General features: G+C 45.7%; 1 protein-coding gene and 2 long non-coding RNA genes across 11 annotated transcripts in view; 2 read left to right on the top strand and 1 right to left on the bottom strand.

The window, feature by feature from the left end:
• Positions 1–27,509, top strand: part of PBX1 (PBX homeobox 1) — a 327,302-nt gene that overhangs the window by 256,895 nt on the left and 42,898 nt on the right. For 6 of the 9 annotated variants that reach the window (XM_053208802.1, XM_027075042.2, XM_027075041.2 and 3 more), the window contains 2 exons: positions 6,084–6,196; positions 7,595–7,684. The exons of 1 other annotated variant lie outside the window; for it this stretch is intronic. In XM_053208802.1, coding sequence (XP_053064777.1) covers positions 6,084–6,196; positions 7,595–7,684 — 203 coding nt within the window. The remainder of the gene's footprint in view (positions 1–6,083; positions 6,197–7,594; positions 7,685–27,509) is intronic. 2 more of the 9 variants (XM_053208805.1, XM_027075043.2) reach the window with 1 other exon arrangement.
• Positions 9,106–13,536, top strand: LOC128312936 (uncharacterized). Its single transcript, XR_008292905.1, has 2 exons — positions 9,106–9,392; positions 9,487–13,536. It is a non-coding gene; the product is annotated as an uncharacterized LOC128312936 (long non-coding RNA).
• LOC128312934 (uncharacterized) lies at positions 21,508–22,731 on the bottom strand. The gene is made up of 3 exons (XR_008292902.1): positions 22,307–22,731; positions 21,769–21,840; positions 21,508–21,685 (listed from the first exon to the last, which is right to left on the bottom strand). It is a non-coding gene; the product is annotated as an uncharacterized LOC128312934 (long non-coding RNA).

Genomic DNA, 27,509 nt, shown 5'->3' on the forward strand with positions numbered 1-27,509 from the left:
ATTTTGGGGTTTGCCTTGTACCACCAGTGCTGAATTTCCATATGTGAAAAAAACTATCAATAATACATAAAATCTAACCTTAGTGTTTCTATGCTATGGAAGGCATGTTGGTACTTTTTTTTTTTTTTTTTTTGGTAAGGGGAAACCAGAAATCGTTCCTTATTAAATAGTTGTGGTCTCAGATTATGTGGTATTTGCCCCCATAATGAAACATGTGCATTGATTTTGGTGGTTCGGTGCACATCTAAGAAAAATGATGCCTCCAACTTGAAGGGTCACAAATTTAAATATGTTTGACCATAATAGGATTATAAATCTAATTTCTACCATTTCTGGGAAGTGTCCTTGACCCCGAAACTTGTTTGTTCGCTAAAGTAAATTCTCTTTCTACCTTATGGTGGATGGTTATTGGAGACGTGTAAAGCTCCACATGCTAACGTCTTCCGTGAGCTTCTAGATGCAGTAATTTGTTATCATAAGGCTCTCCACGTCACTGGCCTGTTCCATCATAGCCTTGTTTTGTTTAAATGGAATCACGCGTGAAGAGTGGCCTGAGCGTTGTAAGCATGGACATGGTAAGACAATGTAGAATTCAGTCTAGTTTTATTTTTCCCAGCATGCCAGGTTGGGTAACTCTGAAGAGCGTATACTTTTTGAGGTTTGTGCGTGTGTATTTCCTTCTTTCCCCCTCGTGGCATGATTGACAAAGGATCAAGGCTAAGAGGTTCAATAACCAGAGAGTTTCCTTCTTCCCCATCTGGTCAGCTATTAAGCCTTTCAGACTCCAGCAACACTTAGTTGAATCGCACTGCGAGGCAGACATGTTCATTTGTCTCTGGAAGAAGTACAATCCTGTCAACATTAGCAAAAACACACTCAACACTCCTGCAAAGGTTATCATAATGCAAAACAGATATCAAAATGACTTTTTCCTGTCCCTGATATATCTGCATTGCAGATGGTTGAGCATGATTTATGACTAGTCCCTAGAAGGGCCCTGTGGACTCCCTTCATTACTAAAGCCGTAACTTTTTATTCGTTTCTAAAGCACTTAAGAAGAGAAAAGTAAGCATTTTAACCTCCCCCCCCCCCCACCACTCTGGTTTAAGAATTATGTTGCCTCTCGTGGAATGTCAGTCAATGATTACAGTTTTCTAAGGAATTTTACTGGTAGCTTCAACTTATGTGACTCTTCTAAGCACAGAGTAAATTATCATGGAAAATTTGAGCTAAGCCGTCCAGTTGTGCCTAAGCTGTTGGAAACAATATGCAGAGGAACCCCTTTGTAGTGCTTTTTTTTTTTTTTACAGCAGAGACAAAAGAAAATACTACTGTACATGTGCAGTAGCACGGAATTTTCATTCATCAACGTTTTAACAGAAAAAGTCTTATGGGGGCTTTTCTGCATTTTCCTTCGCTCTTAACACAACCTGTATCGTTGCACAGATAAAGTGAGAACTTTAAAATGTTCAAACTTTTCACCTAGGGTGTTGATAATCTTGTATACTAACTAGTTCTTTGATAATTCCAAAGGGTAAATGATCATTGAAACAGATAGGAGTGTTGAATAAGAGGTTAATATGTGAAAATATATTTTGGCTGAGTTTGAAGTCTAGAGATCTGGAACCTGGAAACTTTTTATATCCTTCATATTGAAGCAGGGTTTTTTTCCCAGATGCTTTACTAAATATAAATACTCATTTTTACGGCAAAAAGGATACTTTGCAAGTAAATCTTCTTCCCTCTAGAGGCTTTTGTGTAGACAAGCAGTACTCAAGTATCTTTATTTAGGTCACTTCTGAATATTCCTATTTGTTGATGTATGCCTAGTCTCTTGTTTCCTTAAGCATAATTCGTTAAAATCACTTTGGGTGAGGACCGGGGGCGGGGTGAGTAAGCATTTACTTGGCGTGTTTCATATCTGACACCAGCAGAGTTGGGCAGAACGGATGGAACAAAAAGGAAGAATGGAAGGATGACAAGAAAATGAAATCTTCACACACACACACACCACACACACACACACACACACACACACACACACACACACACGAAAAGGCAAAATGGGGACCATTTGAAGCAATAGTTATAACCTCAGGTCCATAATCCTGCAATCACCTGGGGGAACTCATTCTTAGTGTCCTATTTTTGATGAGATTATAAGAGCAAGAATCAGATCTCGGAAAAACAGGGCCCCTTTTGGAAAGTCAGATGATCTTCTAGGGAACGTTTTAGCATCCAAGAAGGAAGAAATTGGCTTGTGCGTTACAGATGTTTTGCTGCCGCATAGCATCAGCATTGGTATTTTATTAGATGCTGTGATTAGCCAAGCAACCCCAGGCTCATTGAGGCTCAGGACCCCCTCCCACGATTCGAATTCTTTTGCTGGCTCTGGGGCGTGTGTTAGGGGCAACTGCGAGCTTGGCCATCAAAGTACTTCCTCTGGCACTATTTAGTCAGTGGCAAACTCTAGTACGTGTCTGTGCTACCCCTAATAGAGGTTTGGTGTTGTTATGGATTGGGAGAGCATGTTCTTATTAAAACCCCTAGATCCTGGCTTCGTAAGAGAAGTTTACGTATGTAGGACCCACAGAGAGGAGGTAGCACACCCAGAGAGGTTGGCCAGTCCTTAATAAATCCTTAGGAACTTTTACAATTTTTTTTAAAGCCAAGCGAAAGAATTTATCACACTGATGTTTTCTGCTGTGTTTTTTTCTTCCCTTAATTTCTACGTTAGAAAATGAAAACACAGCCTGCTGGAATTGGAACTCTAGAACCTTGCCATGTGCGCCTGCTAAAGGGATGTCACACTGAGCCAGACAGCCTCTCCCTCTTGTGCTTTGTCCTGAGTAGAAAGTGGCAATGATTTTTGGAGTTTGGAAGGGGACTAATCATGGAAAAGAGAGAAGCAAGCCTGAGATGCAGCGAAGCTTACGTCTATCAAAGACGCCCCATCTTTTGCGCCTCCGGATGGTGTAGGGGGTCCAGTCTGATCAGCTACCATCTAATCTCTCTGAAGCCTTGATTTCAAGGCTGCACAATTAGGGTAATACTTGTCACACAGCCACTTTATGAAAATGCTATGGGGAATAACGAGCCAGTACTTTTAAACACTTTGCATTCCTCAGCAAGGAATAGTAAATCCTCTCTTATGCTACGTCATTGGTTCTCATCTGGATGAACTTGTACCTCAGGTGACATTCCGTAATGTTTGGAGACATTTGGCTGTCCCACTTTGGGGAGGTGGGTACCACTGGCATCTGGTGAATAGAGGCCAGGGATGTGGCTGACCACCCTCCGATACATAAAGCATTCCTCCACAAGGAAGTTTCCAGGCCAAAATGTCAATAGAAACCTGGCTTTAAGTTTAGACTTGATCGTTAGTATTCTGGTTTTCGGATTATGAAGTTAATTGTTTTGTTTTGGGTTTTTTCTGAACAAATTTAAGTCTCCTAAAGACTCTTCAGTAGCAATGTAGTCTTTGGGAAATGATCTTCCGAAAATGGATGTTAGCACATCTCCGCCTTGCCATATTTGCCTGAGCAAATGCATTAGAATCCGTAGGTGACCCATTAGTTCTTGTCTGTCTAGTGGATTGTAGATTTAGCTCTGTATATGCCCCAGATGTCTGGACGACAGCTTAAATGAGCCAGTTGCCTTCCTTCCCTCTCCAAATTCGGAACCTTTTAACTGGCAAGCACGTCTCAAAATGCGCTCTTAGTAATTGCTGATTCCCAGCCACCTGCAGGTAAGGTGCCTGACAGACCTTCTCAGCAAGCCAGGTAATTCTATGTTAGTTCTTTGAGAATTCCGCAGCACCGCTAAGACTGCCTGTTCTCTATTTGTCAAGAAAGTCCATCCGCCTCCGGAGGCTGGCCGTTCTGTGAGACGTTTTTTTCTAACCTCCAGTCCAGGAGAAGAACGTGTCTTCTCCTCCTTACTTAGAGTCTCGTGTGAGCTTCTGGCTGCCTTATGGCCGTGTCAATGGCACGCGGCCTCTTCTCTCAGAAAAATCAGTGCCTCTAGGTACTTATCAGAGGGTCGGAAGCCATGGTAATGTTGTACATGGGTGTACGGACAATAAAATGCAGAGGCAAGAACACAGGGATCATTCCTGCAATTACTGCTCTGATTCAAATGCACTTGTACATGAAGGACGTTGATATGCGCATATTTATTTCCGTGTACACTCGGCAGCCAGACATATTTACAATTTATCTATGCACATATATTTTTTAAATCATCTGTGTCAATTGCGGTGTGTATCTTGTAAATGGCACCTTCCGTACCTTCATGGTACCCGGCACCATTGCAGCCCTGTGGGGCTTTTCTCCCATTCCTTCGTTTGCGTGCTAATTTCCCGTAAGCCATCAGCGAAGCATATAGAGTGTGGGTTTATTACGTGGTATTTGATTGGGAGAGAAAGAAAATCCCTGGGCATCAAACTGAACATTCTCGGAGGAAAAACATCCTGGTGTCATACACACAATTCTCATTCAGGGATCTGGGAGCTGACTGTTCTCGGTTCTGATGCCATCCACGCGGGAGCACGCGTTGTAACGAGTACAAAATGGCTGTTATTATTTGGGTTCAATTAAAAGAAAGGTTTGAGAGGGATGTTAAGTAGGACATGCAGGTCCGGGAATTATGTACCTCAACGTGACAGTGTGATCTGTGCTGCACCCTGCTTCACCCACACGTTGGGGAGATTTGCGCCACATTACTGGAAGTTGAGAATCTCCCCAAGGAAACTGTTGGGTTCTTCGGAATGGCTCCTGCCTTGGGAGGATGGGGATGCTATGAGCGGTTGGTTAGACATAGCACAGGGTGGCAGAGTTCAGAATTCATTGCCGGTTAAGGGACTCTTCCAGGGCACAGAAAGAGCCTTCTCTCGAGCTCCAGGAGACAGCCCTCTAGGAGAGCGCAGATCCCTATCTTGGGAGATGAGAAAGTGTCAGAGCTAGGGCATCATTGCTGGGTGATCCCACACAGATGATGGCTGTCAGAGTGTGAGGGCAAGGGCGCAGTTTGAACAAGACAGAGTTGGAAGTAGAGTGGAACTGACCTGGGTCCCTAAGGTCTCTCCTTTTCTAGGCTAATGTCATGTTTTAACCAAACCTTGCACGTTGAGCTTTCTTTCCTAATGCGCTGAGCTGCACGATGACTTCAGAATAATATGAAGCTTCCCCACGCCCTTGTGTTTCGGCTGCGGGTAGGCTGGGTTTACCCCAGTGCAACCTGGGTGCTGCCTGAAGGCTAACTGCCTGGGAGAAGGCTTCTTCTCTGGGAGGTGAAAGCAGATGGCTGACTGCTTTTCTTGAGGCCCACTTTTATTATTACCATAAGTGTTATTATTAGCATTTCGTATTCCGTGCATGCTTCAGAATTCCTGGCCCGTTATTCTGTGTCACGTTCCTCCGTAATGGCGGGCGGCAAGGGAAGCAGGTGACCATTCTCACGTCTTCTTGCAGTCCTTGACGCTCTCCCGGGCTGCTTGCCACCCAGCAAGGAGCCCGACCTTCTTTCCAGAAATCAGGAATGTCAATGGACTCGCGTCCCAGGGCCAGCCCTAACGCGTGGCACTGCTTTCATGCATACCCCACCTGGGGCTGCTTCCCACATGAGGGCAGATGGGTTGGCAGTGGCCTGTTTGAAAGCCAGCTGAACAGCAGCTCATGTGCTCCAACATGGTGGCACCGGCCCAAGTTCTTCAACTGGTGGAGAACCCCTAGAGTTTAACGGGCATGAAAGAGAGGTCTCGGGTCTGGAGACCGTCTCCGATTCGCATAGACTAAGTTGAGAAGAAGAAATGTCCCCTTTCTCAGCTTGAAGCTGTTAAGGGGACACAGTCCTATTGGCAACTTGCAGTAAGATGTGGCTTCCCATAACACGGACGATACGCACCCTTTATCGCTTGCTCTGTCCTTCATGCTACTAACCGGATTCTGTTGATATTATTTTTATTTTAGTGTTTATTTGGGGGGGTGTCGCTTTGCATGTCATTCTTCCTCTTGGCTGTTAGTTGCAGGGGTTGTGACCCTTTGCCTTTCTGTGATTCAGGTGCCTCACTCTTTCCTTTCCAGGTTCTTCCAGTTCTTTTAACATGTCAAACTCTGGAGATTTGTTCATGGGCGTGCAGTCACTCAATGGGGACTCTTACCAAGGGGCCCAGGTTGGAGCCAACGTGCAGTCACAGGTAGGGACCCAGCCAATGTGCCACCAGGTGAATGCATTGGAGTCCCAGAGCCCTCGGTCGTATTGGCACTTGCCAGTCTGTCCAGAGAGAGAGAGGGAGATGGTGAGAGAGGGAGAGATGGGCGGGGAGAGAGAAAGTGAGAGAGAGAGAGAGAAAGAGAGAGAGGGGGGAAAGGCAGAAACACAATCTTACCAACAGCCAAACCAAAACAAAACAAAGACAGCCATGGTCATGGGGAACCTCGTCCACACTTTGTGAATGCATTTGGCTCTGGCTTGTCAGCCACACTGGGAAAGCAGGAGAAGAGCAAGCCCAGGGTGAGGCGACCAAGGCCCATCGGGCACGTGGAACCAGCAGCGTATTCTTTCCTCACTGAAGGGAAAGGAGGAGGAGTTCAGCCCATTGTCTCACGTAGCAGGTCTCCCTCTTGGTCGTGGGCTTCCCACACTCAATATTTGCCAACTAAGGAGGTAACTGATGAGTAGGCAAATGCCTTCGTATCTCCTGTTTTTGTTTCAAGCTGTAAAAACACCCAGCCATGTTGACTAAACTCATCTTCTCAGTCATCCTTGAGGTCAAGGAACTTGGGTTTCTGGTCATGAGTTAGAGCCCATGTTGGGAAGCAAACATCAGGTCGTGTGGTGTAAACCCTTGGTACCCATTAGCAAGCAGCCCGCCTTCACTACGCCTCAGGAAGCCACCCTCCGGTCTCAGCACAGAGCCTGCTGTGAGAGGGTAAAGTCGAATGCCCTGGGTCAGGGTTGCTAGGGAAGTTGGGACCACCTTAGCCCACCCTCCCACCCTGCGTGTGGAACAGGAAACCCTACATGCCTGGAGGAGACCACCTGGCCAGTGATTCAGCCCCTCGCTCAGGGAGCTGCCTGGGGACAAGTGTGAGGAGCCATGGTCAGACTGGCCAAGCGAGCGAACAGCTGGCCGTCATCCGAGTCCTCCAAAAGATGGCGTTAGTCACCGCTGTGTCTGTGAGGTGGCTGCCCCAGCCCCCTCTAGACAGAGCCTTGACTTGTGTGGGATACCAGCGAAGGAGAAGCTCTGGCGGGTGATCTGCACGACAGGGGGGGTGTGGCTCCTTAACTCTGTCCCCGCTCCTGTCACCCGGTCCCTGCCGTCTCATGCAACGCCGTGAGTCAGTTTCAGCGGTGGGAATCCCAGGTTTCTCTGACCATTCTCCCGTCTTGCTCACTGAACTCAGAAAGGAAAACGGATTTGGCAGATAGAGAGGCGGCCTCCTCCTGGCGGGCCCCTCCCGGGGAGGTTACCTGCGTCACGATCGCGTGAATGTGGCGCGTCCACGCGGTCGCCTGCTTGATGATTCTCTGCCTCCCTTTGCCTGCGTCTCCCTGACTAATTGCCTCTCTGTTGTTGTTCATTGTTTAGGTGGATACCCTTCGCCATGTTATCAGCCAGACAGGAGGATACAGTGACGGACTCGCAGCCAGTCAGATGTACAGTCCGCAGGGCATCAGTGTAAGAAAACAAGGCTCCCCCACCCTTTGTGTTTCTTCTATCATAACCAATTATTTCAAAGCCACAGGGCTTGGAATGCCACTTAGTAGGACTCGTCTCAGCTTTATGGTCACCTAGTTTCTTGTTTCTGTATCGGCCACGCCGTCGGCAGCGTTCCACCCACACAAAAAGTGGCGACTGGGCAGGCTTCACACAGGCAGCTGGCGTCTAGGGCTGTCACACGCAATCAGTGTTCGCATGGCACCTGCGGCCACTCGCGTTCAGCCGAGAGGAGCCGCTAACCAGGTGACACCTAGCACAACAGTGGTAGGAAATGTTGCCACAAGCAGGGGCCTGGGGACCTGGGTGGGAAAACCAGTAGCCAAAATCCATTGCATCCAGGTCTGTGGTCTTAAAAAAAAAAACCAAAAAACAAAAAACAGCCTTTCTCCAATCTGTGTAAGGACGAAAAGAAAAAAAAAGAAATTAACTCAGAGGCCGGGTGCGTTGAAGGGATGGGGAGGGGTGCGGACCATCTTCATGTTCTTGGGCGCGCTGGCGGCTTCTGACTAGCATGAAAATTCATAGCGACAAGCTGTGTCGCACAGAGTGAAATCGATCAGACAGACACAAGGAGAACCGAATGTAGATTTGGGACAGCAATCCAACTTGATTTCTCAGATCAATCGTCCGCTATCTCAGCAGCGGTGACAGCAAGCTGGGACAAGGGGCAGCCTGGAAAAGGAGGCTGTTCTTCAGATCAGGGGGTCATTTCCTGGGCTTTTAGAGGTCACAGAAAGCGCCACCAGAACCATTGGCTCAGAACTGTAGAAGAAAACTGTGGTTGATTGATGGTGACGATTTCTTGTTTGTTTCTGTTGTTGTGATTCAAATGCGTTGGGAATGGAACGAAGGAAAGGTAGGCATGACATGTTAATGGCATCCCGGTCTATACTCATTGAGGTACAGTGTCTGCAGTGAGGGAGGTGATGGCTCCTTCCAACCCACATGCGTCAAGTCAGACATGACTAAGCCCAGACTAGAAGGAATCAATGGAATACCAACTGGTTCATCACAAGGAATGGTTGAAAGAATTAGGAGTTCTTAGCCCATAAAAGAGAAAATGCGGTTGGTATATAGTAATTTGAAACACGTTATTTGTGGGGAGGATTGGATTCATCATGAGTGATCGGAAGGGGGGAAGGATAGAAGCCCTGGGTGGAAGATTCGGGGAAATACATCGCATTTCAACAGTTGATGGGCCTTTCTCACAGAGTTACCTGGAGAAGGGATTGGCTTCCTGGGAAAGTCAAGATTTCCCCGTCATCAGAGCACTCAAGCATGGTGTAGCTAGCTACTTAGGCTGTCAGAGAAAGGAGTCAAGTACCAGGTTGTAAGTGTCTTGGTGACTTTTAAGGCCCCTGCCAATTAGGAATCCTTTATTTTCTACCTACTTTTGGCGGGATCTACTCTGAATTTGTATGATATTTATCAAGCCCCTCTCTGGCAGGAGCTGGAGGAGGTCAAAGCTAACCCTATTGAATGTAGTCTGGGCAATCATGGCAATTTTCCAGAAAGAATTTCCAGAACAGAGGCATGCTTCTCTTCTTAGGCTCCTACTAATCATTATTACCGTATTAACGGCTGACTTGCCAGAAACCTGCTCAGAGAAATACAAGATACGTGGTGGAAGACTGTGTTCTCAAAAACGGATGCCAGCTCAACGAAGGTGCCCTGTGCTTCTTTGTTGCGGGGGGGCGGGGGTAGGGGTTTCAAGCACATATGCGTTTATGCGTTTTCTGAAGATAGGTTTTTTTTTCCAGAGAAAGCTTCGCTGTGTGTAAGTGGAAGACAGGAACATGAGGAAAGTACCAGAGGGTGGGGACGAGAATATAGGCACACTGAAACAAGGAACTGCAGAAAGTCTATGTGAGTGGGCAAGAAATGGGCTCCCACTTCTGCTGTGTGGTATCTTTCTTCCTAACTGGGTAGTGCAGAAGAGGGTGCCACTCAGGCTCTGGGTTGGGGGGGGGGTCAACATTGACCCCTCTGATGTTATCTGGTGGGCTGGGAATCATTTCTGCAAGAGGGTAACCAAACATGTGCAGACAATTATGTCTGATTACATAAGCTTCCCACAGAAACTGGGCTTGAAAATGCCACTCGAAAGAGTCTGTGGTTGTGCGTTAATTTTTTTCCCTGGGAACCATGTTTGTTTTATTTCTGGGCCTTCAATATGCGGGGTAAATGATTCAAAGGCTGATCGTGGAGGATGCGTGCCTTTTGGTATCCATTTTAAATTTTCCGTGGTGCCACCTGCAGGAGACGAAGCCGGTTAGAGCAAGCTGTGTTTTTAGACCGTGGTGTTCGACACGGACCCGTGTGTACGTGCAGAGTGGGGCTCTGGCCGCCAGGAGAAGAAAGAGGGAAGGAGGGAGACAAGAAGAGATGAGGGCAGGAATGAGAGGTTCGAGCCAAGAAATAAAAATAAACAATTCCCAAACCCAAGGCAGCAATGGAATTTCCAGCTGGACTCTGGATTGTGTTTCATTCGGCAGAGGACATTTTCTGGGCAGCCTTTATCTGCTCCCCCGGCTGGGTTTGCATAGCACCCATTTCTTATCCAACCAACGTCTATTTTAAATCCCATCAAGTTCAGACCACTTGCCTTTCAGTGAGCCCAGGTGGCAAAGGCGTGGAAGGTCGCGGAAGAGCTGGGAGACCCTGGCCCTGGTCACTCTCGTGTGTCCGTGGGCAGGCATCGTACCTCTCTTCCAGAAAACAGGGCCAGCACTTCCCACCCTTAAAACCCCAAGGGCTGCTTCAGGGAAAATGAGAAAATAAGGAGGAAAGGGCTTGGCAAAGTAGAAATTGTTCCACACGAATGCAGTATGAAATGTTCTAAGTGATAACGTTCTAATCTGACCTTTTTTCTCCTCTTGTGTGAGCAGTTTTTTACAGTAGGTAGGTAGTTCCTAGTGAGGATTGGTCAGGACACGGCTGTCACTTTTTTCTCTCCTGGTGGGAAGCTACGCTTTCGAAAAGGATGTAGGGTTCGCGAGTCCTGAACACCCCCTTCCTTAGCGGCGGTGAGCTTAGGTCCCCTGTGCTCTCAGATGACAGTGGACAACACGTAACAGCTTAGAGGGGCTCTGAGGAACAGAGGGAGGTTATTCTACTTCCCTGTCAATCAGACGTACTTAGATCACATTCTTCTCTTTCCTTTCTCGCTGCCGTTGCCCTAGTTCTAGAATAGTTCATTGGCTGGGCCATTTCACATGACCACTTTCTAGTCACTGTTCTTGCCTTCGGTGTCTCCTTTCTCCTGCATACACCCTCTGAATTTTGCCATTCCTTGCCCGGAAATCACCAGCGCCGGTCTGCTGCCTACCTAAGCGAGTTCAAACCCCAAGTCTGACATCCGGGGTCTCCCACACTCTGGCCCCAACCTACCTGCCCTTCTACCTCATCCTCCTGACATCCAGGTAGAATTTGGTTGCTGGGCAACAGGGTCAGTTCATCGTTGCCTGGTTACCCACATCCCCCTATGTTTGCTCATGGCCACCACCTCCATAAATGCCCTTCATTCCTGTGCCGCCTTCCCCGTGCCTCCCCACCCTCAAAAATCCCTTTTGCTTCCACAGCCGTCTCCTCGTTGCTGCCTGTGTTTTCTTCCTTAGCCCTTCTCCCCTGCTTCTCTCTGCCTCATCACACATACCCTGCCTTTGCGTTATAGGTACGTGAACAGATGGACCTACTTGGTCTTCGTGTCTTTCACTCCTGAATATTTCCTAAATATTTCCTAAATGCCTGTATTAGTTGCTCAAAACATGTTTGCTGATGGATGAATCAGGTAAGAGAAGACAAGTCGCCACTGGATTTACAAAGTGCACTCAGTGGCCAGTATCCACATCTTACATAGCAGTAAAGTATCTAGTAGTGATTTTTCTTTTAAATGCTTTACTAACCCACAAATATCCCGTGTTTTTAATTCAGAAAGTTTCTCCAGTCTGCCCTATAATAAAAAGTTTCCGAACTTGTGGCCAGTGCGGATTCTCCGAGAACATGATTCGCATTAAATCCATGAAGCTGCATAGTGATGATGTTGTCAAGAGGATGATCCCTTTGAATTCTGCAGAACTTGTCCTGTCCTCAAAGAAACCCTATGCCAAAACCTGTTTGTGGGATACCATCCATAGTAGAAATAGAAATCATTTCTGGTGGCCTTTTCTCTTTGTCATCTCTACCAGATGGGGCATTGAAACCTCCATGGACAGACGTGTTGGGGGTAGAAGCAACTTGAAATTGGGAAATTTAGATCTTTCCTGTGGCTCTGCTTTTGATAAGTGGCATCGCCTCTGCATGTTTGCCTCGTCTATAAAGTTTACCAGATAAGCAAGCTCTAAACTCCCCTTCTAAATTCCATAGTTCTAGAGTCCTTCCAGTATGATCTTTGGTTCCTCCTGTCAGCTCCAGGGATGCCCAACTCCACTGTAGCCTAGCCTCCCTGGACACCTCTTTGGGTAGAGTTAGCCCCTGCCGTTCCTTCTAGCCTCCCCCTCTAACCCCTAAAATTGTATCTTGAGGTCCTAAATGGGAAGGAGGAAGAGCTTTCATTACATAAACCTTTCCCTGTGAATTCTCAGAGATCCGTGGAAGCAGAAAGCATTATTCTTCCCGGGGCGGAACACTTTATTTTTAATTATTTTCAAATGTGAGTTAAGGGAGTGAGTTCACTCCAGCCAATTTTAAATGTAAATAGAAACCCCTGGAAGAAAAAGAGCAACCCCTATATGATGTTTCTTATTCAAGAGTTTTAGTGAAGGTGGAAATAAAGTGTTAGTGTTCTCTCTGTAAAGGCAGGGCGCCATCAATGTCCGTTTATGACAGAAACATCCCGTGAGTTTTGCTTTGTGATAATTACAGGAATGGAAAAACAGAGATGAAACTTTTCTCTTTGGAAGCCATAGCATATGTATTTTTGTTTGGGTTTTGCTTTTCTCCCATGTTCGGCAAAGGGAGAAAAAGGACACTTAATGAGGAAATAAAGAAAATATAAATCTTGAGGATGAAAATAGCATCCTATTGAACACATTGCAGGCGCTTAGATATCAGAAGGGTTACTTGGTAATACTTGGCTACGTGCCATCATTTTAATTTTTTCTTAACTACTTCGGAGAGACCTCCCTCCACTTAAAGTATATATTAATAAGACGTTGCCACATGTGAAATTGTAGGACTGGGAAGTTAGGGCGATAATTAAAATTCATATTCAAATCTTTAAAAACTCATTTTAATTATATGAAGTTTTAATTCTTCTATTTTGCCAAGTGGAATTTGAAATGTGAAGGTACAAAGACATATCCAGATATGCCCCCTGCTTACGTGCCTTCGGGTACCTTCTGATGCTGCGGTAGGGGACCAGTGAACAGGCCCAGGCTGGCAGGGTGAAGGGAGTGATGAGAATCAACAGGTCTGAACATGGTGAACCAATCTTCAGAGGGTTTGAAGGCAGCAGGAATGGGGTAGATGGACTCCTGCCTTCCAGAAGCTTCCAGCCTGGCTTTCTTTTATGGCAGAGTCAAAAGGAAACAGAGGAAGCCCCTTTAGTTTCTTATCTGATGAGGCCTTTAAATCTTAATACCATATCAGCTCAGCATTTGAGAAGGGAAAAGCATTTTATTTGAGCCCACAATAGTTGCAGAAGCAAAAACAAATCTCTTAATATTGTAATTTCCTAGGCATCCATTGTTTTTCCTCCGTGGCCAGGGGAAAGCCCTTAAAGGTACAGAAAACGAATGAGTCCAAATTGTCCAGTGGCATCCTTACACACTCATGCACTCATGTGTTCATGTATTCATCTGTGCATCTGTCCGTTCATCCATCCATCCATCCAATAAATAAGTCAGTATTTTTGACCTTGGCGAATGAGACGACATCCTATTATATCCAGGTCAGGTTGGGGAAAGCCTGCACCTAGATTATGTAAAATCCTGATGCCTGTCAGCACATGTTTTAGTTTTCAGTGTCATTCAGCACTTTGTGACCAGGTTTCCTGTTCTTGGAACACTCGAACAAGGGAGCCAATCTACTCTGAATTTTAGGAAAGAGAATCTGAAAGTGAGTTCTACAGCAGAACAGACGGACCCAAGACCAACCAGTGTAGTTTAAGAAATCTACCTTCCTCCATACCGTGGTCTTGTAATACATATCCTTTGTTCTAGACACTCCTTATCTCTCTGTAGGAGTAGTCACAGAGAAATCTCTTGGTCTCAAACCTAGTTCCAAGCAAGATCACATCCATAGTGTGTGTGGTTGTGTGTGTGTGTGCGTGTATTCTGTTTTTGCCACTTTCCGCCTGTGTGACCGTGGACAAATCGCTTTCCCTCGATAGGACTCAGTTTCCTGAACTCTAAAAAGGACAACTGAGCTAGATGTCTGTGGCCTCTCCCAGTATCATATGCTACTTAGAAAACATGATATTTCCCCATTTCCAGGAAAATACAACTAGAAGGGAAATCGTTTAGAGCTCTAAATTAAAGAGAAATTTGTCTTTTTGAAAAGAGTCCCATCTGTGAGATGACAATGTACACCATGCTGTTCTCGTTGGAATTGGTAGTTTACAGGATCCTGTCCAGTCGGGCCCACATTTGTCCCCATAGCCATGCTATCCTTGGGCTAGAATCTGGTCAGTTTTTCCAGACTCAAGCCGGTCCCGCTGTCTGCTCTATAAAGAAAAAATTCACAACCTCAAAAGGACAGTTTGGTTTTGCAGTTGCTCCTGAAAGTGGCCGGATTCCTCTAGATCTCAGTAAAAATTAAGCTAATTAAATTGCCTGAATTTAATTGTGGGAAACATTGGCATTGATAACTGCTGATGGCTCCTTGCCTTGTGGGAAGGAGTTCCATGGTCTTAGCTTGTTTTCAGACAAAAATGTGAGACCTGTGTCTTAGATAATCCAGTTGTTATTTTAAGATTTGGTACCTTAAAAAAATCTCTACTTCAGAATCTCTATTTGACTCTATTTGAGTTTGAGGAAATTTTTTTCCATCTCTCTAAATATTCGATGTTTATATTCTGCACTTAGAGAATAAGGCAGAAGGCGGGGGACTGATTTGAGTCTAGAACAATTAACCATATAACTAAATAAATGAGTAGATGCTTTATTAAACAAATGTTTGTTGAGAACCTTCTAATATCCATCATCATAAGACATGGTTCTTGCACTCTGTGAAGTCACAGAACCCTAGAAAGGCTCGGAGTTCATCTCATTCCATCCCTGCTTCTATTTCAGTGCTGTCCAATAAGTTAACCATGAGCTACGCAGGGCTGTTGAGCACTTGAAATATGGCTAATGTGACTGAAAAAACAAATTCTTAACTGTATCTAATTTGAGTTAATTGCAATTTAAATAGCCACATGTGGCTAGCGGCTACCATATTGCACAGAACATTCTAGATGCCCTGCCAGTCACGGAGTAGCCACCAAAGGTGGGATGATAGTGTTGAATCAGCAGCCATGCCGTGAAAACAGGAGACTTCCTGACACAGAGCCCAGAAAAGCATGCTTTCTGCTTAAATAAGCCTTTCCTAATGTAAATAGAACTCTCTATTAAAAATTAACCGTGCACAAGAAGTTAACTGCGATTAGCATAATATGCTTTAAACAATGAAATAATATGGAGGGAGATTTAAAATGTAAATATATAGACGGCACATTTATTACGGCTCTATTTGCAGTAATTTTCAACTCTGGCAGCCATTAGTTCATCTAACCTGATCATTTTCAAGCCTAAGCAGGACGTGTCTTTGAACTCCTCTTGAACCCTTTCTTTACATCCAAAAACCGTTTGGAGCTTATAGGAGGTCTCATTTCTGTTTCACATTCCCCAGGTGCCCAGAGCCTTCTCTGGTGGCCGCTGCTGAGCTGTTCCTTCCTCCCTGACCTGCTGGCCTCTTCAAAGCATGGCCTGCAGATCAGCAACCTTGGCATTGCCCAGGACCTTGTGAGCTCGGGCCCCCACCAAGACTGTTAAATCAGATTCTGTGCTTTAATCAGATTCCCCGGTGATGCCTAAGCACGTGAAGTTTGAGAAGTTCTGCTCTAGCAAGAAGCACATTTAAATGCTGCTTAGGATTCACCCATGAGAAGGGATTATGTTGTTTTCCTTGCATTAAGGATATTACTTTTAAATTTTCCCCCAATGTTTTATTTTCAAGTTTTTCTTTTTTTTTTTTTTTCAACGTTTATTTATTTTTGGGACAGAGAGAGACAGAGCATGAACGGGGGAGGGGCAGAGAGAGAGGGAGACACAGAATCGGAAGCAGGCTCCAGGCTCTGAGCCATCAGCCCAGAGCCCGACGCCGGGCTCGAACTCACGGACCGCGAGATCGTGACCTGGCTGAAGTCGGACGCTTAACCGACTGCGCCACCCAGGCGCCCCAAGTTCTTCAAGCATACAGAAGAGTTGGAAGAATTTGACAGTAAAACCAGTATACCTACCACCTATAATTCTGTCATCAGTATTTCACTCTGCTGGCTTCATCATGTATCTGTCCTTGTCTGCATCCTTCTGTCCATCTACCAATCCAGCTTACTTTCTCTTTTTTTTCTTTTGTTTAATGTTGATTTATTTTTGAGAGAAAGAGAGTGTGAGTGGGGGATGGGGAGAGAGAGAGGGAGACACAGAATCTGAAGCAGACTCCAGGCTCTGAGCTGTCAGCACAGAGCCCGACGCGGGGCTCAAACTCAGGACTGGTGAGATCATGACGTAGCCCAAAGTCGGACACTTAACAGACGGAGCCACACAAGCACCCCTCAGCTTGCTTTTCGTGATGCATTTCAGAGTAAATTGTAGAGAGCAGCACAGGTTTGCCTAAATAAACATTACTGGTATGTGTATCATTAACTAGAGTTCACTATTTGATCACAGTTTTTTTTCTCTCTTTCAAGGTAAAGTTTTACACACTTAAGTGTGCAGAGAAGTGTACGTTTTTTTTTAAGCTTTGACTATAGTACATTTGCATAGAAGTTTACTGCCCTTACTTTCTTGTGTCTGTCCCTTTCTGATAGTCCACAAAAACAAAAACAAAGGAAAAAGAAGGACAGAGCACAAATTGTCCATAGAATAGTCTGTGTTTCTCCAGCCCATCAGATGTCTCCCTCGCCACCACTCGCCCCCTCGCTTGACCTGAGAGTCAGACTCTGCTAAGAAGTCCACCTTACGTCAAATTGGATGCTTTATTCGACACCCACCTTAGGTTCGGACTTGATATCACTGCTTTTAAAGGGACTTGTGTTCCCTTTTCCATAATTAAAACTTTTGAAATACATAAAAACAGACACTAATGATATTTGAAAATTATAGTGGATTTCCTCGCTTAGAAGCTTTTATAGATCCCCTCTTATCTTCTGCCTTTTTCTCCTTTTTCTTCTCTAGCCCCCTTAACTTGAAGTCCAGTTCAGAAGCCAAATGTATACAAACCTATTATCTTTCAAAGCCGCACACCCGTCCAAAATTATTCCTCCTTAGGGAAAGTGACCTGTCACGGGAGTGTGCAAGCCCATCTTCCGCCAACCCCGAGACTAAGGGGATAACCGGAGGGGGTGAAACCCAGAGGAGAGAAGCTCCAGGCCCCTCTCATGCCAGAGCTGGGAGTCATAGAGATCTGCTGAACACTCTGTGCCCTTTCCGAGGGGCAAGAGAGCCAAGGCACAGCTAACTCCACACTTAAAGTTCTGAGGCAAACCTGACCTTACATGAATACCTATACTGAGAATACTAACTTGGAACACTCTAGTGTTTTTATTAACACTCTCTTCTCCATTTCGTGGATGAGAAAACAGAGAGATTAAGTCATTTTCCTCAAGATCCAACAGCTGGAAAGGGCTAGAGCCTGGATGTGGACCCGGCCAAGTGACTCCAAGGCCTCTGTTCTTTCCCTCTGTCCAGAGGGAGCCTTGAACCTCTAGTTCTTATGTTAAGTAAAGGAAATTGGCACGATCCTCCCGCTCAGAGAATCTGTTACGTTTCCTGGTCATAAATATTTTAGAGCCTGGCTGATATGGAAAAGAATGAGAACTCAGTTATGACTATTATGTTATGTATCCTTTTTTGGGTGGCACATGGAATGCTTAAGACCAGTTGGTTCTCTTACTAAAATTAAATCTAAAAATCACATAGAAAGTCCTTCCCTGGATGTGGCCTATATGTCTCTGCTGTTGTGTCCTATCGGGTTAACCAACTTAGCCAGGGACCCAGTGATCATACATGAGAGAGAGCAGAAACTTTAGGCCCAGGGTCTCCTCATGGAGAAATTGGGTGGTTCGTTAAAATAGATGGCAAGACTGTTGGAGGAATCTAGATATGAAATCAAGAGAAATCTTTTTTTTTTTTTTTAACTTGGGGACAGTAAAATAGAAGAAGAGGAAATTTTAGCCTGTTACCTCAGTAGCTTACCCATGTTAAATAATGGCTTTAGAGGGGGAAGATTAGTGTTAAGAAAAAAAAACTGGGGAAAGGGCACCTGGGTGACTCAGTCAGTTAAGTGTCTGGCTTCAGCTCAGGTCATGATCTCACGGTTCGTGGGTTCAAGCCCCGCATCGGGCTCTGAGCTGACAGCTCAGAGCCTGGAACCTGCTTCGGATTCTGTGTCTCCCTCCCTCCCTTCCTCTGTCTCTCTCCCTCTCTCTCTCTCTCTCTCTCTCTCTCTCTCTCCCTCTCTCTCTCTGCCCCTCCCCTGCTTGCTCTCTTTCCCCCAAATAAATAAATAAACTACAAAAAAAAAAAAAAAAGAAACTGGGGAAACAACTACAGAAGTAACGGTCTCTCCTGGACCAACAGGAAGGATAAGAAGAGATCACCTTGCTTTGCCGCGACTTCTATCGGGACCATCCCTCCTCTTTGTTGACACTGAACGCTTGGCATTTTCAGTACATTAAAAACTAAATGCAACAAAGTACAAGGATAGTAGAATAGGAGTAAAACTTTAAAAATTTAAATATAAAAAAGAGTGACAAATAGTAAATTCAAAGAGTTAGGAAATATGCCAACTATACTTCCATTAAGAAAAATTCTTAAAAAAAGAGCGAGGAAAGAAGAACAGAATCAGGAAGGACGAGTATACTAACAAACGACAGGGGAACCAACAGGAGGAACAAAATGGTGGGAGAAAGAGGAAATTGCATGTGAAGTGGCAAAGTGAAAGTTAAAGCAATTAGGAAACACAATTACTAAAGAGAACAATAAAAACATAAAATAAGCTAGGATGAGTAGTTAAATAACATCAGCTAAGAACATACTTACAAAGATTATAAAACAGATCAAGTGGTAATAAAATAAGGAAGTGGTATAAAGCCGTAAATTAAAGAACAATTAAAAAACACCAAGGATAGAAAATTAACAGGCTAAAATGACAGTTAATAATTGTATTAATAACTAACACTTACTGACTTCTCATGTGCTAGGCACTTTATATGCATTATCTTATTTAATTCAAGTTTATTAAAACAAGTAGGACATTTCCAAATGGAAACAAAAATGTTCAGAGGGAGGCAAAACCAGGCATCAGAACAATCACAACAACAGAACGGAAGGTGAGCAAAACAGGCGTGTAGGTATCCGTTCCTGTTCCTTGTCCAGCGTGATTGATTTCGCTGTTGAAAATCTCAGGTACCTGGCCTGGCGCTTCCCACGTAGACTACGGGCTCTGCAAGTACCTGGTGCTTCCCACGTAGACTACGGGCTCTGCAAGTACCTGGTGCTGTAAATGTCCCTTCTGTCCGCATCTTGTCCTACTGAGTTTGGCCTTTCCTACAGGCAATTCCTACCGATTAAAGTTCTCAAGCGATAGAATCCATAGCCCAGAATCTATGGCATTGGGCAAGGATCTCATGATCCCACTCAATTTAAAAGATTTAGCTCAGAGTTATCTTCTCCTAGAAGGACTTCCCCGTCCCTGCAGACTGGATCTACGTAGTACTTAGCTCACTGGGTTGGAATGGGAGTTAAACAGAAGGACCCTAGTTTTGTATCCTAGCCTTCAATTCAGGCATGGTACATAGTAGGTGCTTAATGCATGCTTTTTGCATGGAGTATCCTTGAACCTGTAGTCAGGACGTTTCTCTTCTTCCCTTTCCCTTTCCCTTTATTTATTTTTAAACCAGCAAGAAGGCCTGTGACTGGATCTTCTGCTTGCCCAGAATCCCCACAAACACACGTATTTTTGTGTTTCTGTTGTTCAGAATGTCTCTCCCACACACAAAAATGGCTGCTGCTGCTGCTGCTTCCTCTTTTTCTTCTTCTTCTTCATCTCCCCCTCCCCCCCTCCTCCTCTCCCCCCACCCCCCGCCCGCTCCTCATCCTCCTTCCCATTTATCACAGCTTAGAATGCATCCTTTACCTCCAACTTCTCTTTCTTCTGAGACAGGTGTTGTCTCTGTGGCCTTGAGCTTGATCCACAGTTCATTCATTTGCCCATTCATTTGATTGGCAAGCATTTTCTTGGAATTGGTTATTACCCCATTACTGCATTGGGCATTAGGGCAGGGAAAATCAAGCAACTCTGCATCTCATCTAAGTTGATTGCTATGTTTCGCCTTCTTTGACCTTATTTTTTGTGGCAAGGGAAACACAACTGATTAACATTCTTCACAGGTAGTTATATTTTGAAGAGAGTTTGGAAGTCATTTGATAACTTTCTCTTCTCTAACCAAGAGTCCTACTTCCCTCCATCTAAGAAAGGCCTCCGACCTATATTTATTTGACCATTGATTGCACTGGTTTGTTTTCCAGTGAGCTCTGGAGGTTGGCCAAGACCTTTCAAACACACAAGACAAAGACCTAAATCAGATGTGGACTTTCCTGCACACGCTTTGTCTAAATTTTACATTTACCTTTTTTTTTTTAACATTTATTTATTTATTTTGAGACAGAGAAAGTGCAGGGGAGGGGCAGAGAAAGAGGGAGAGAGAGAATCCCAAGCGGGCTCCATGCCGACAGTGCAGAGCCTGATGCAGGGCTCTAATCCATGACCTGTGAGATCATGACCTGAGCCGAAATCAAGAGTTGGACACTCATCCGGGCCACCCAGGCACTCCTGCATTTACTTTTTATTTTCTGATTAAAAATTAATATTTAACATAGAAAATTTGGAGAATGCAGGAAAATCACATGGAAGGAAGTTACTGCTAACTTTTTGCTCTCCAGCTTTCTAGCATTTTGTGTGTATGTTTTGTGTAGGTGTAGAAAAGCTATGATCGTATCGAACGTATCATTTTGTAACCTACTTATTTGACTAAAAATATATTATGAATATTTTCCGTATCACTAAACATTTCTTCTCAAACATAATTTTAATAACCACACAGGAGTCTATTATAGGGAAAGTCCGTGATTTACTTAATCAGTCTGTACAGTGGACCATGCAAGCTGTTTTCTTTTCCTTTTTTTTTTTTTTTACTATTATTAAAAACACTGTGGTAAACATCATAGCACAGAAGACTCACTGTATATTTTCTGTTATTTCCTTGAATAAATTCCTAGAAATGGAATTGCCAGATCGAAGGATATGAACTAGTCTAAGGCTGTGGTGATGTATGGCAAATTTTTCTCCTGGAAACTTCTATGCATGTATGTTTCCCAGCAGCAGTTTACGATCATTCCTGCTTCCTCACTCTCAGGAACAGTGTCTTAGCAGTTTTTTTCATCTTTGTCAATTATCAAACTATAAAACGGCATCTCATTTTTAATTTAATGTGTATCTCTTTGATTACTAGTGAGATTGAACGTCTTTCATTTGTTAGCCTTGTATGAAATGTTCATCTTTTTGTATCGATTTCTAAGAACTTTTATACAAGAAGGTTATTATCCCATCGTGCACTTTTCCAACATGTAGAAAATAGAGAAAACTCTTCTTTCTCAGCAGAAGAGGGCTCTTGTGGAATAAGGCTCCAGGTCTCATTCTGTCTTGTTTTTGTGGAAAGTTCTTCAGTGTGAAAGGTGGATTTTTATCCTAGGAAAACTAAAGGCAAATCTATAAGTGATACTGGTGTTGATCTTTAAAAAATAATAATAATAATAACCCTGCAATCTGAATTCACTTACCATTTTCTATATTTCTAGTCTGTGAAAGAACTCAGGGCTATCAAGTAGAACCCGAGAGTTTTCTTGGAAAACCTAGAGATCTATTAATCAGTCAAATGTTCCTGGACAGTTTACCCTAACACTACTGGAAGTATTAGGATTCGCCGAGTAAGTCCTTGGCTAGTTTGTACCCCAGATGAAGAAAGAAAGCTACAGACATTTAACAAGCTTTCTTATGACCTTAGCTCGGCTTAGGTCTAAAACATGGTCTTCTGAGTGACAGGCTGTTTTCCGGTAGTTGGGCTGCCGTATCAGTCTCCTGGTATCTGCTCCCGCCACCTGTGAGGGAGCACATTCTTCTGGGCTGTTGAATTTTGACACATCACCGGCGCTGTCCCCCTCTGCCCTCGTGGTTCCATATCAGAGCACGTACAGAAAAGCCAGGTCAGATTCCCAAGCCCACAGCACCAATGGAAGACTCCCACCGCGGAGGTTTCTGGAACAACGTAAAAGGGAAAAAAAAAAATTAAACTTTAAAAAAATCAACCCACTCTCGCACCTGGTTGAGAATCCCAGAAGAAAAGAGGCCACGCCCCAGCATCCACAGAAGATCTCGGGGGGGGGGGATCCATGAATTCTGAATTCTCCAGTCCATAGGTTGTTTTCAAGCCCTTGTTCTCATTTCTGTCAGTAAGTGGAATTCTCAAAACAATACCCTTCCTTAAATAAATCAGTGCCCCATTCTAGCACATTCCCCTCAACGTCCTCTGTCTGCATTCTCCCCTACAGCTTCCCACCCTATCCACCCCCCTCTTCTGTGAGCTGTAATGACCCTGCAAACACTAAATGGCATTTGAGTGCATTAAGCAGCAAACTCTCCGGTGACATAGCAATTATGACTCTGAAATAGATTTGGTGCGTCACAGAAGATAAGGGTTTTGAAAGTTTCTGTTGTGATTATAGCCTGTAACTCCCACAAATAACAGGCTTCAAAATAAGAGGCTGCCAGTGGCGCCTTTGTGGCTTTGTCTCAGTGATGGCACGTAAATTGCTATTAATGTCCTAAGTGTACTTGAATATGCCAGTCTTTGGGACACAGAGTTGGCTCAGTGTCTCTCTCTACATGGCATGTCATTGTTGGTCTGATAATCTGGGGTAATTGCTGTCTCTTGGATGGTCAGAAAAGTATAAGGGGCTTTAGCTTCCTGTGCGATGGTAAATAGCTTCCAGGTCCACACCATGAGCGCACGCGCGCGTGTGTGTGTGTGTGTGTGTGTGTGCGCGCGCGTGTGTGTGTTCTGTGCACGGCTACCGTTCATGGTGAAGGTGTGTATACAATCTCTGTGTGTGCCCTGAGTAAGTAAAAGCCTTTCAGAAAAGCCAAAGCAAAATCAGAGGTTACAAAAATAAAATGAAGAACGTGGGGCTGCGGAGAATCAGCCCGTCGGATAATTTATACTGAGAGTTAAAAAAAAAAAGTGTTTAAAAATACCCTTTGCTTGCATTATCCAGATTTGGCCATATGAGTAGATGCAATGTTCTGTTGTCTTACACAGCTCCTCTTTTCCAGTAGAAGCAGCATCTGTGTGTGTGTGCACGTGCGTGCATGTTCCTATATGCATTCTTCAGGTGTTGTGTTTTCTACATGCGTAGTGGCTCTATGTAAATATGACAAGGTGTGTCGACATTTTGCCTGTTGGTGAACACTGTGTGTGGATGTGTGTTAAGTGTGGATGTGTGCTGGTTTCTGCAGGTCTGAGCGTAGAGGATGTTTATTCAGATATAAATACTTTTCTGCACTGAGGCACCTCTATTTAGCTAAATCAAGCTGAACTTATTTTCCTTGACTCTGCAAAGTTAAATAAAACAGATTTTTAACTCCTGATGTACATTTAACATAGGGACTCCGTAAGTCGGTGGGACGTGAAAACGTTATGTGTCACCGTCCTATGTGCACTTTTAACAGAAATAAGAAAGCAACCCAACGGATGAACTTGGAAACTCACACTACTTCATCTCCCGTGCGAGCTGTGAAAGGGTCACCCAAAACCATCCTCTGTCTGAAGCGCCTTACAGGACAGTATTGATTGTGGGCCTTCACAACAGATGACTTAATAAACGACGAAGCTTAGATGGTGCCATCATAGGTCTTGATCTCAGAGTCGACCTCCATGTGCACTTGAGTCGTGTGGTGCGGGGTGCTGGCAGGGTGGCGCCCGGTGACCATGTGGCAGTCGATGGTCTTGTGGTTGGGTTTTGACGGGCACCCCTCGGGCAGCAGTTAGAGTGTGTGCCAGATAAGGTTGGAGGCAGCGACTGGTCATGGAGAGTCCATGCTCCTCCCAGGTCGATGGCCACCAAACTTACTCCACAGGTCTTTGAGCAGGACCCCGCCTTTCCGGATAAGGTGACTTAGGATTAACTAGCAAGATGGCGCTACCCGCAGTGGCATAACCCCAGGGCAGTAGAGCTTGTCTTGTCCAAAACCAAGTTTGGTGAGGTGGACTGAGGCTTAGGAGTGAGCGGTATCAGAATCCCCTAAAAGACTCTTTTGAGGCCGTCTTGTGGCTCATAGGTTCCGGCGTCTTCCTAAACAGCACAAAGATTCCCTGAAGGGGAACCACAGACACGAATCCCCTGCCTTCAGCCCTAAGCCACGCTTCGTGTGTGGTGCCCACACGTGTCACACAGCCCGACCTTTTCAAATTTGAAGTGTCTAAAATAGTGGCACAGAGCGGGGACTGCGTTTGGCAAATTCTAGTTTCTGAGTCCTAGTTTCCTCACCTGACAAGTAGGAATAGGAGCCCCCGCAGGGTTTGTGTACCACTTGAGACTCATCCACCAGAGTAAGAGAATCGCTACCACAATCCGTGCGTTACTGTGCAGTTATCACGGACACCGGCGGCCCGACGGCCTTGCACGCACAGGGCAGGCCGCCAACGGAAGCTTTCAAAGCATTCGTTTCTCTGTTCATCCAACTTGAGGACTTAACCAAGCGGCTCCCGGTGAGACGTGATCCCTGTTCTCTGAGGCCCTGTGGCTCAATGATCTGTGATCTCGTTGAGACTGAAGACGAAAGCCATTCATATGGCCTGCAAGCCTTGGCATGATGGAGCCCTGCCACTCTCCGGCCCCATCTTGCTGCCGTGGCTGCTCTTCTCCTGGTTCCATTGCTTCTGGCGTCCTCTCAGTTCCTTGGAGCCTTGGGAAAGGATTCTCTCTCTGCCCAGTGGCCTCTTTGCCCCTCTTTCTACTTGTCTGTATCCGCTCACCTCTGGGCTGACTTCCCAGAAGCCCAAGTGCAATGAGGTCCCTACTATAGTCCCTCCTCGCACTTACTACCACCTAGAATCTACGTTTGTCCTTTTGACAAGTTATCCAATGTCTGTGTCCCACGAGGCAGGAAGCAGCGGGAGAGCAGATGTCAGATGTGTCGTATCTACCACTGTATGCCCGGTGCGTGGGCACAGGGCAGGCACTGGAGACGTATTTGTGGATCAGAATGAAATGGTGACCTTGAGGAAGAGCCGGTACTCCCACAGACCTTTAAATAAAGAAGAGCTGCATATGGTTAAAAGTCAACATGAAGGGTCAAAAAGTCGGGGGTCCTGGCATTTAGGGAAGTGGGTGATGGTGTGCCTTGAAAGAGGAAGGAGGTGGCTCTCTGGCCAGGCCGTGGAAGATGACGCGGGTTTCTAGAGGCCAGAGGAGAGGGACGGGCAAAGGCCAAGAGCCTCTCGCTGGATTTCATCTGTAGAGCAAAAGGGACCCTCACTTGGGCAGTGGGCGGTCTGTTAGTCAGCTGAAACTACTGAAGTCTTGGTTAGCAAGGGTATCTGTTCTCTACCAGGAACGGCTGATTTGTCTTAACATACACAGACCTTTCAGGGCAAAATCTTGAGGCTCGAGAAGCTGCGTTGGGGCCCGCCTAGAAAGGGAGGGCATGGTGGGACCCGGCTGGAAGGTCACCAGGGACTGACCGAGCGGCAGGTGGCAACCAGGGAGGACACCCTCCGCGGTCAGGGGACCATGGAAACAGGGATTCTGGGGCCAGCAGCATGGGGATCATCCAAGCAGAGGGTTGACTCCGGGGAAATGTGATGGCAGGTGGGAGTTGGTGAGCTGAGGCGCTCCAGAGCAAGCTTCGAGTTGCAAGAGCAAGTCACGATCTCGGTCTTAGCCGAACTGGCAGAAATAGCGGGAATTTACACGGAAGCTGGCCGTGGATTTGGCAGAGGTGGCTTTAGCCGCAGAAGAGAAGTACCTGTACAAAGAAACAGGTGCAAAAGGTCAGAGCAGGACAAGCAGCAAAATTGATTCTGAGTTGCCTGGGGTACCCAGGTGAGCCAGAATGGAATCTTTTGGGTTGAGTGTACCTGTTATTCCCCAGCAGGGATGCCCAGATCTAGTGAGTGTAGACACTGCACGGGACAGACGTACACTAAACAGTTACTTGTTGTTTATCCCGGCTTTGGGAGGCGTCCTCTATTTTCTCTGGCGGCTCCATTCCCAGATCCCAAGGTGGTAGAAGCTGGATCTGCGTGGGGGTCTCAGCCTCAGAGAGGATAAAGATGGGAAAAGCCCCTGCAGGCCACACAGGGACTGTGTCTGTTCCGTACATTTCCGTGAACCCCACTAAGCCGGAGGAGGCAACGGGGAGGCCAGTCCAGATGACAGGCTCTCCCCGTGCCCTTTGGAGAACAGCCCTTGTTGACATGGTGAGCTAAGCTGTGGAGCCACGACAGGCAGGATCCAGTGTTTGGGTTTGTTGTTGTTTTTTTTTCCAACTGTTTTTTAAAGAAACAGTACAGAACAGTATGAATATTAATCATATAGTTCCTTATTTGGGATCTGGGGTGAAATACCAGATCTCCTTGATGTCTGCTGAGTAAGAGAAGAGTTCACTTCCTGGATGTAGACGTCACCCTGCAACCTGGCACTTCCTCTGCCTTGTCGCTTGAGTAGCTTCTCGGTGCTCACAAGCTCTTTCCGTGTAGTCAGACTAAACCGCGGAGGTCCCGGGTCTGCTACCGTGGATCCCTCCAAGCCCACAATGGAGAAGGAACGTTGGAGTGCTTGCTGCTGAATGTTTATGTACTTCTTCGTAGGCCCCTCCAAGAGATATTTATTAAAGTCTGTGCTGTGGCAGGCACTTCGGAAGCAAAGTTCCACAGCCCAGCCATCGTGGTCTGATGAGTGAGGCAGACATACAGAAGAACAAATGCAGTATGGCCGCCCGGGTACTGTGATACAGGTGCATACAGAGAAGGCGGGCGGGGGGTGGGGGGGAACCTGCAGGAGGAAGAGACATTGCCGGGGGCAGATAGGGGCACAAGCATACTTAACCTCAGTCTTGAAGACAGTACAAGGCGTGAGTGGCATGTCATTGGATAAGTGGGGTCTTCAAGGGGAAAGAAGCAGGCGTGAACTGACTCCTCTGTTCCGGGAATTTCTTAGCAGCCTGCTAACGGTTGAAGTATGGAACACAAGGGTTGCGTTGGGGAGTGAGCAAGATCAAGGACATTGTGGGCCTGATGAGGACACTCAGCCTCATCTGGAGGCTAATGAGAAGCCACTGAAGGTGAAAGACGGAGATCACAATTACATGTTGGGAAGATCACTCTGGGGGCAGCTGGAGGGAGGACCAGAGGTTGTCAGAGTGGGCCGGCACCTACTAACCGTTGTCAAACTTTCCCGGGAAACTTTGACTGTTTTGTCCCCAAGGGCAAATGCTCGGGGTATAATCCTGGGAAAAGTGTACT

Source organism: Acinonyx jubatus, chromosome E4, assembly GCF_027475565.1.
Source record: "Acinonyx jubatus isolate Ajub_Pintada_27869175 chromosome E4, VMU_Ajub_asm_v1.0, whole genome shotgun sequence".
Lineage (NCBI taxonomy): Eukaryota > Metazoa > Chordata > Mammalia > Carnivora > Felidae > Acinonyx > Acinonyx jubatus.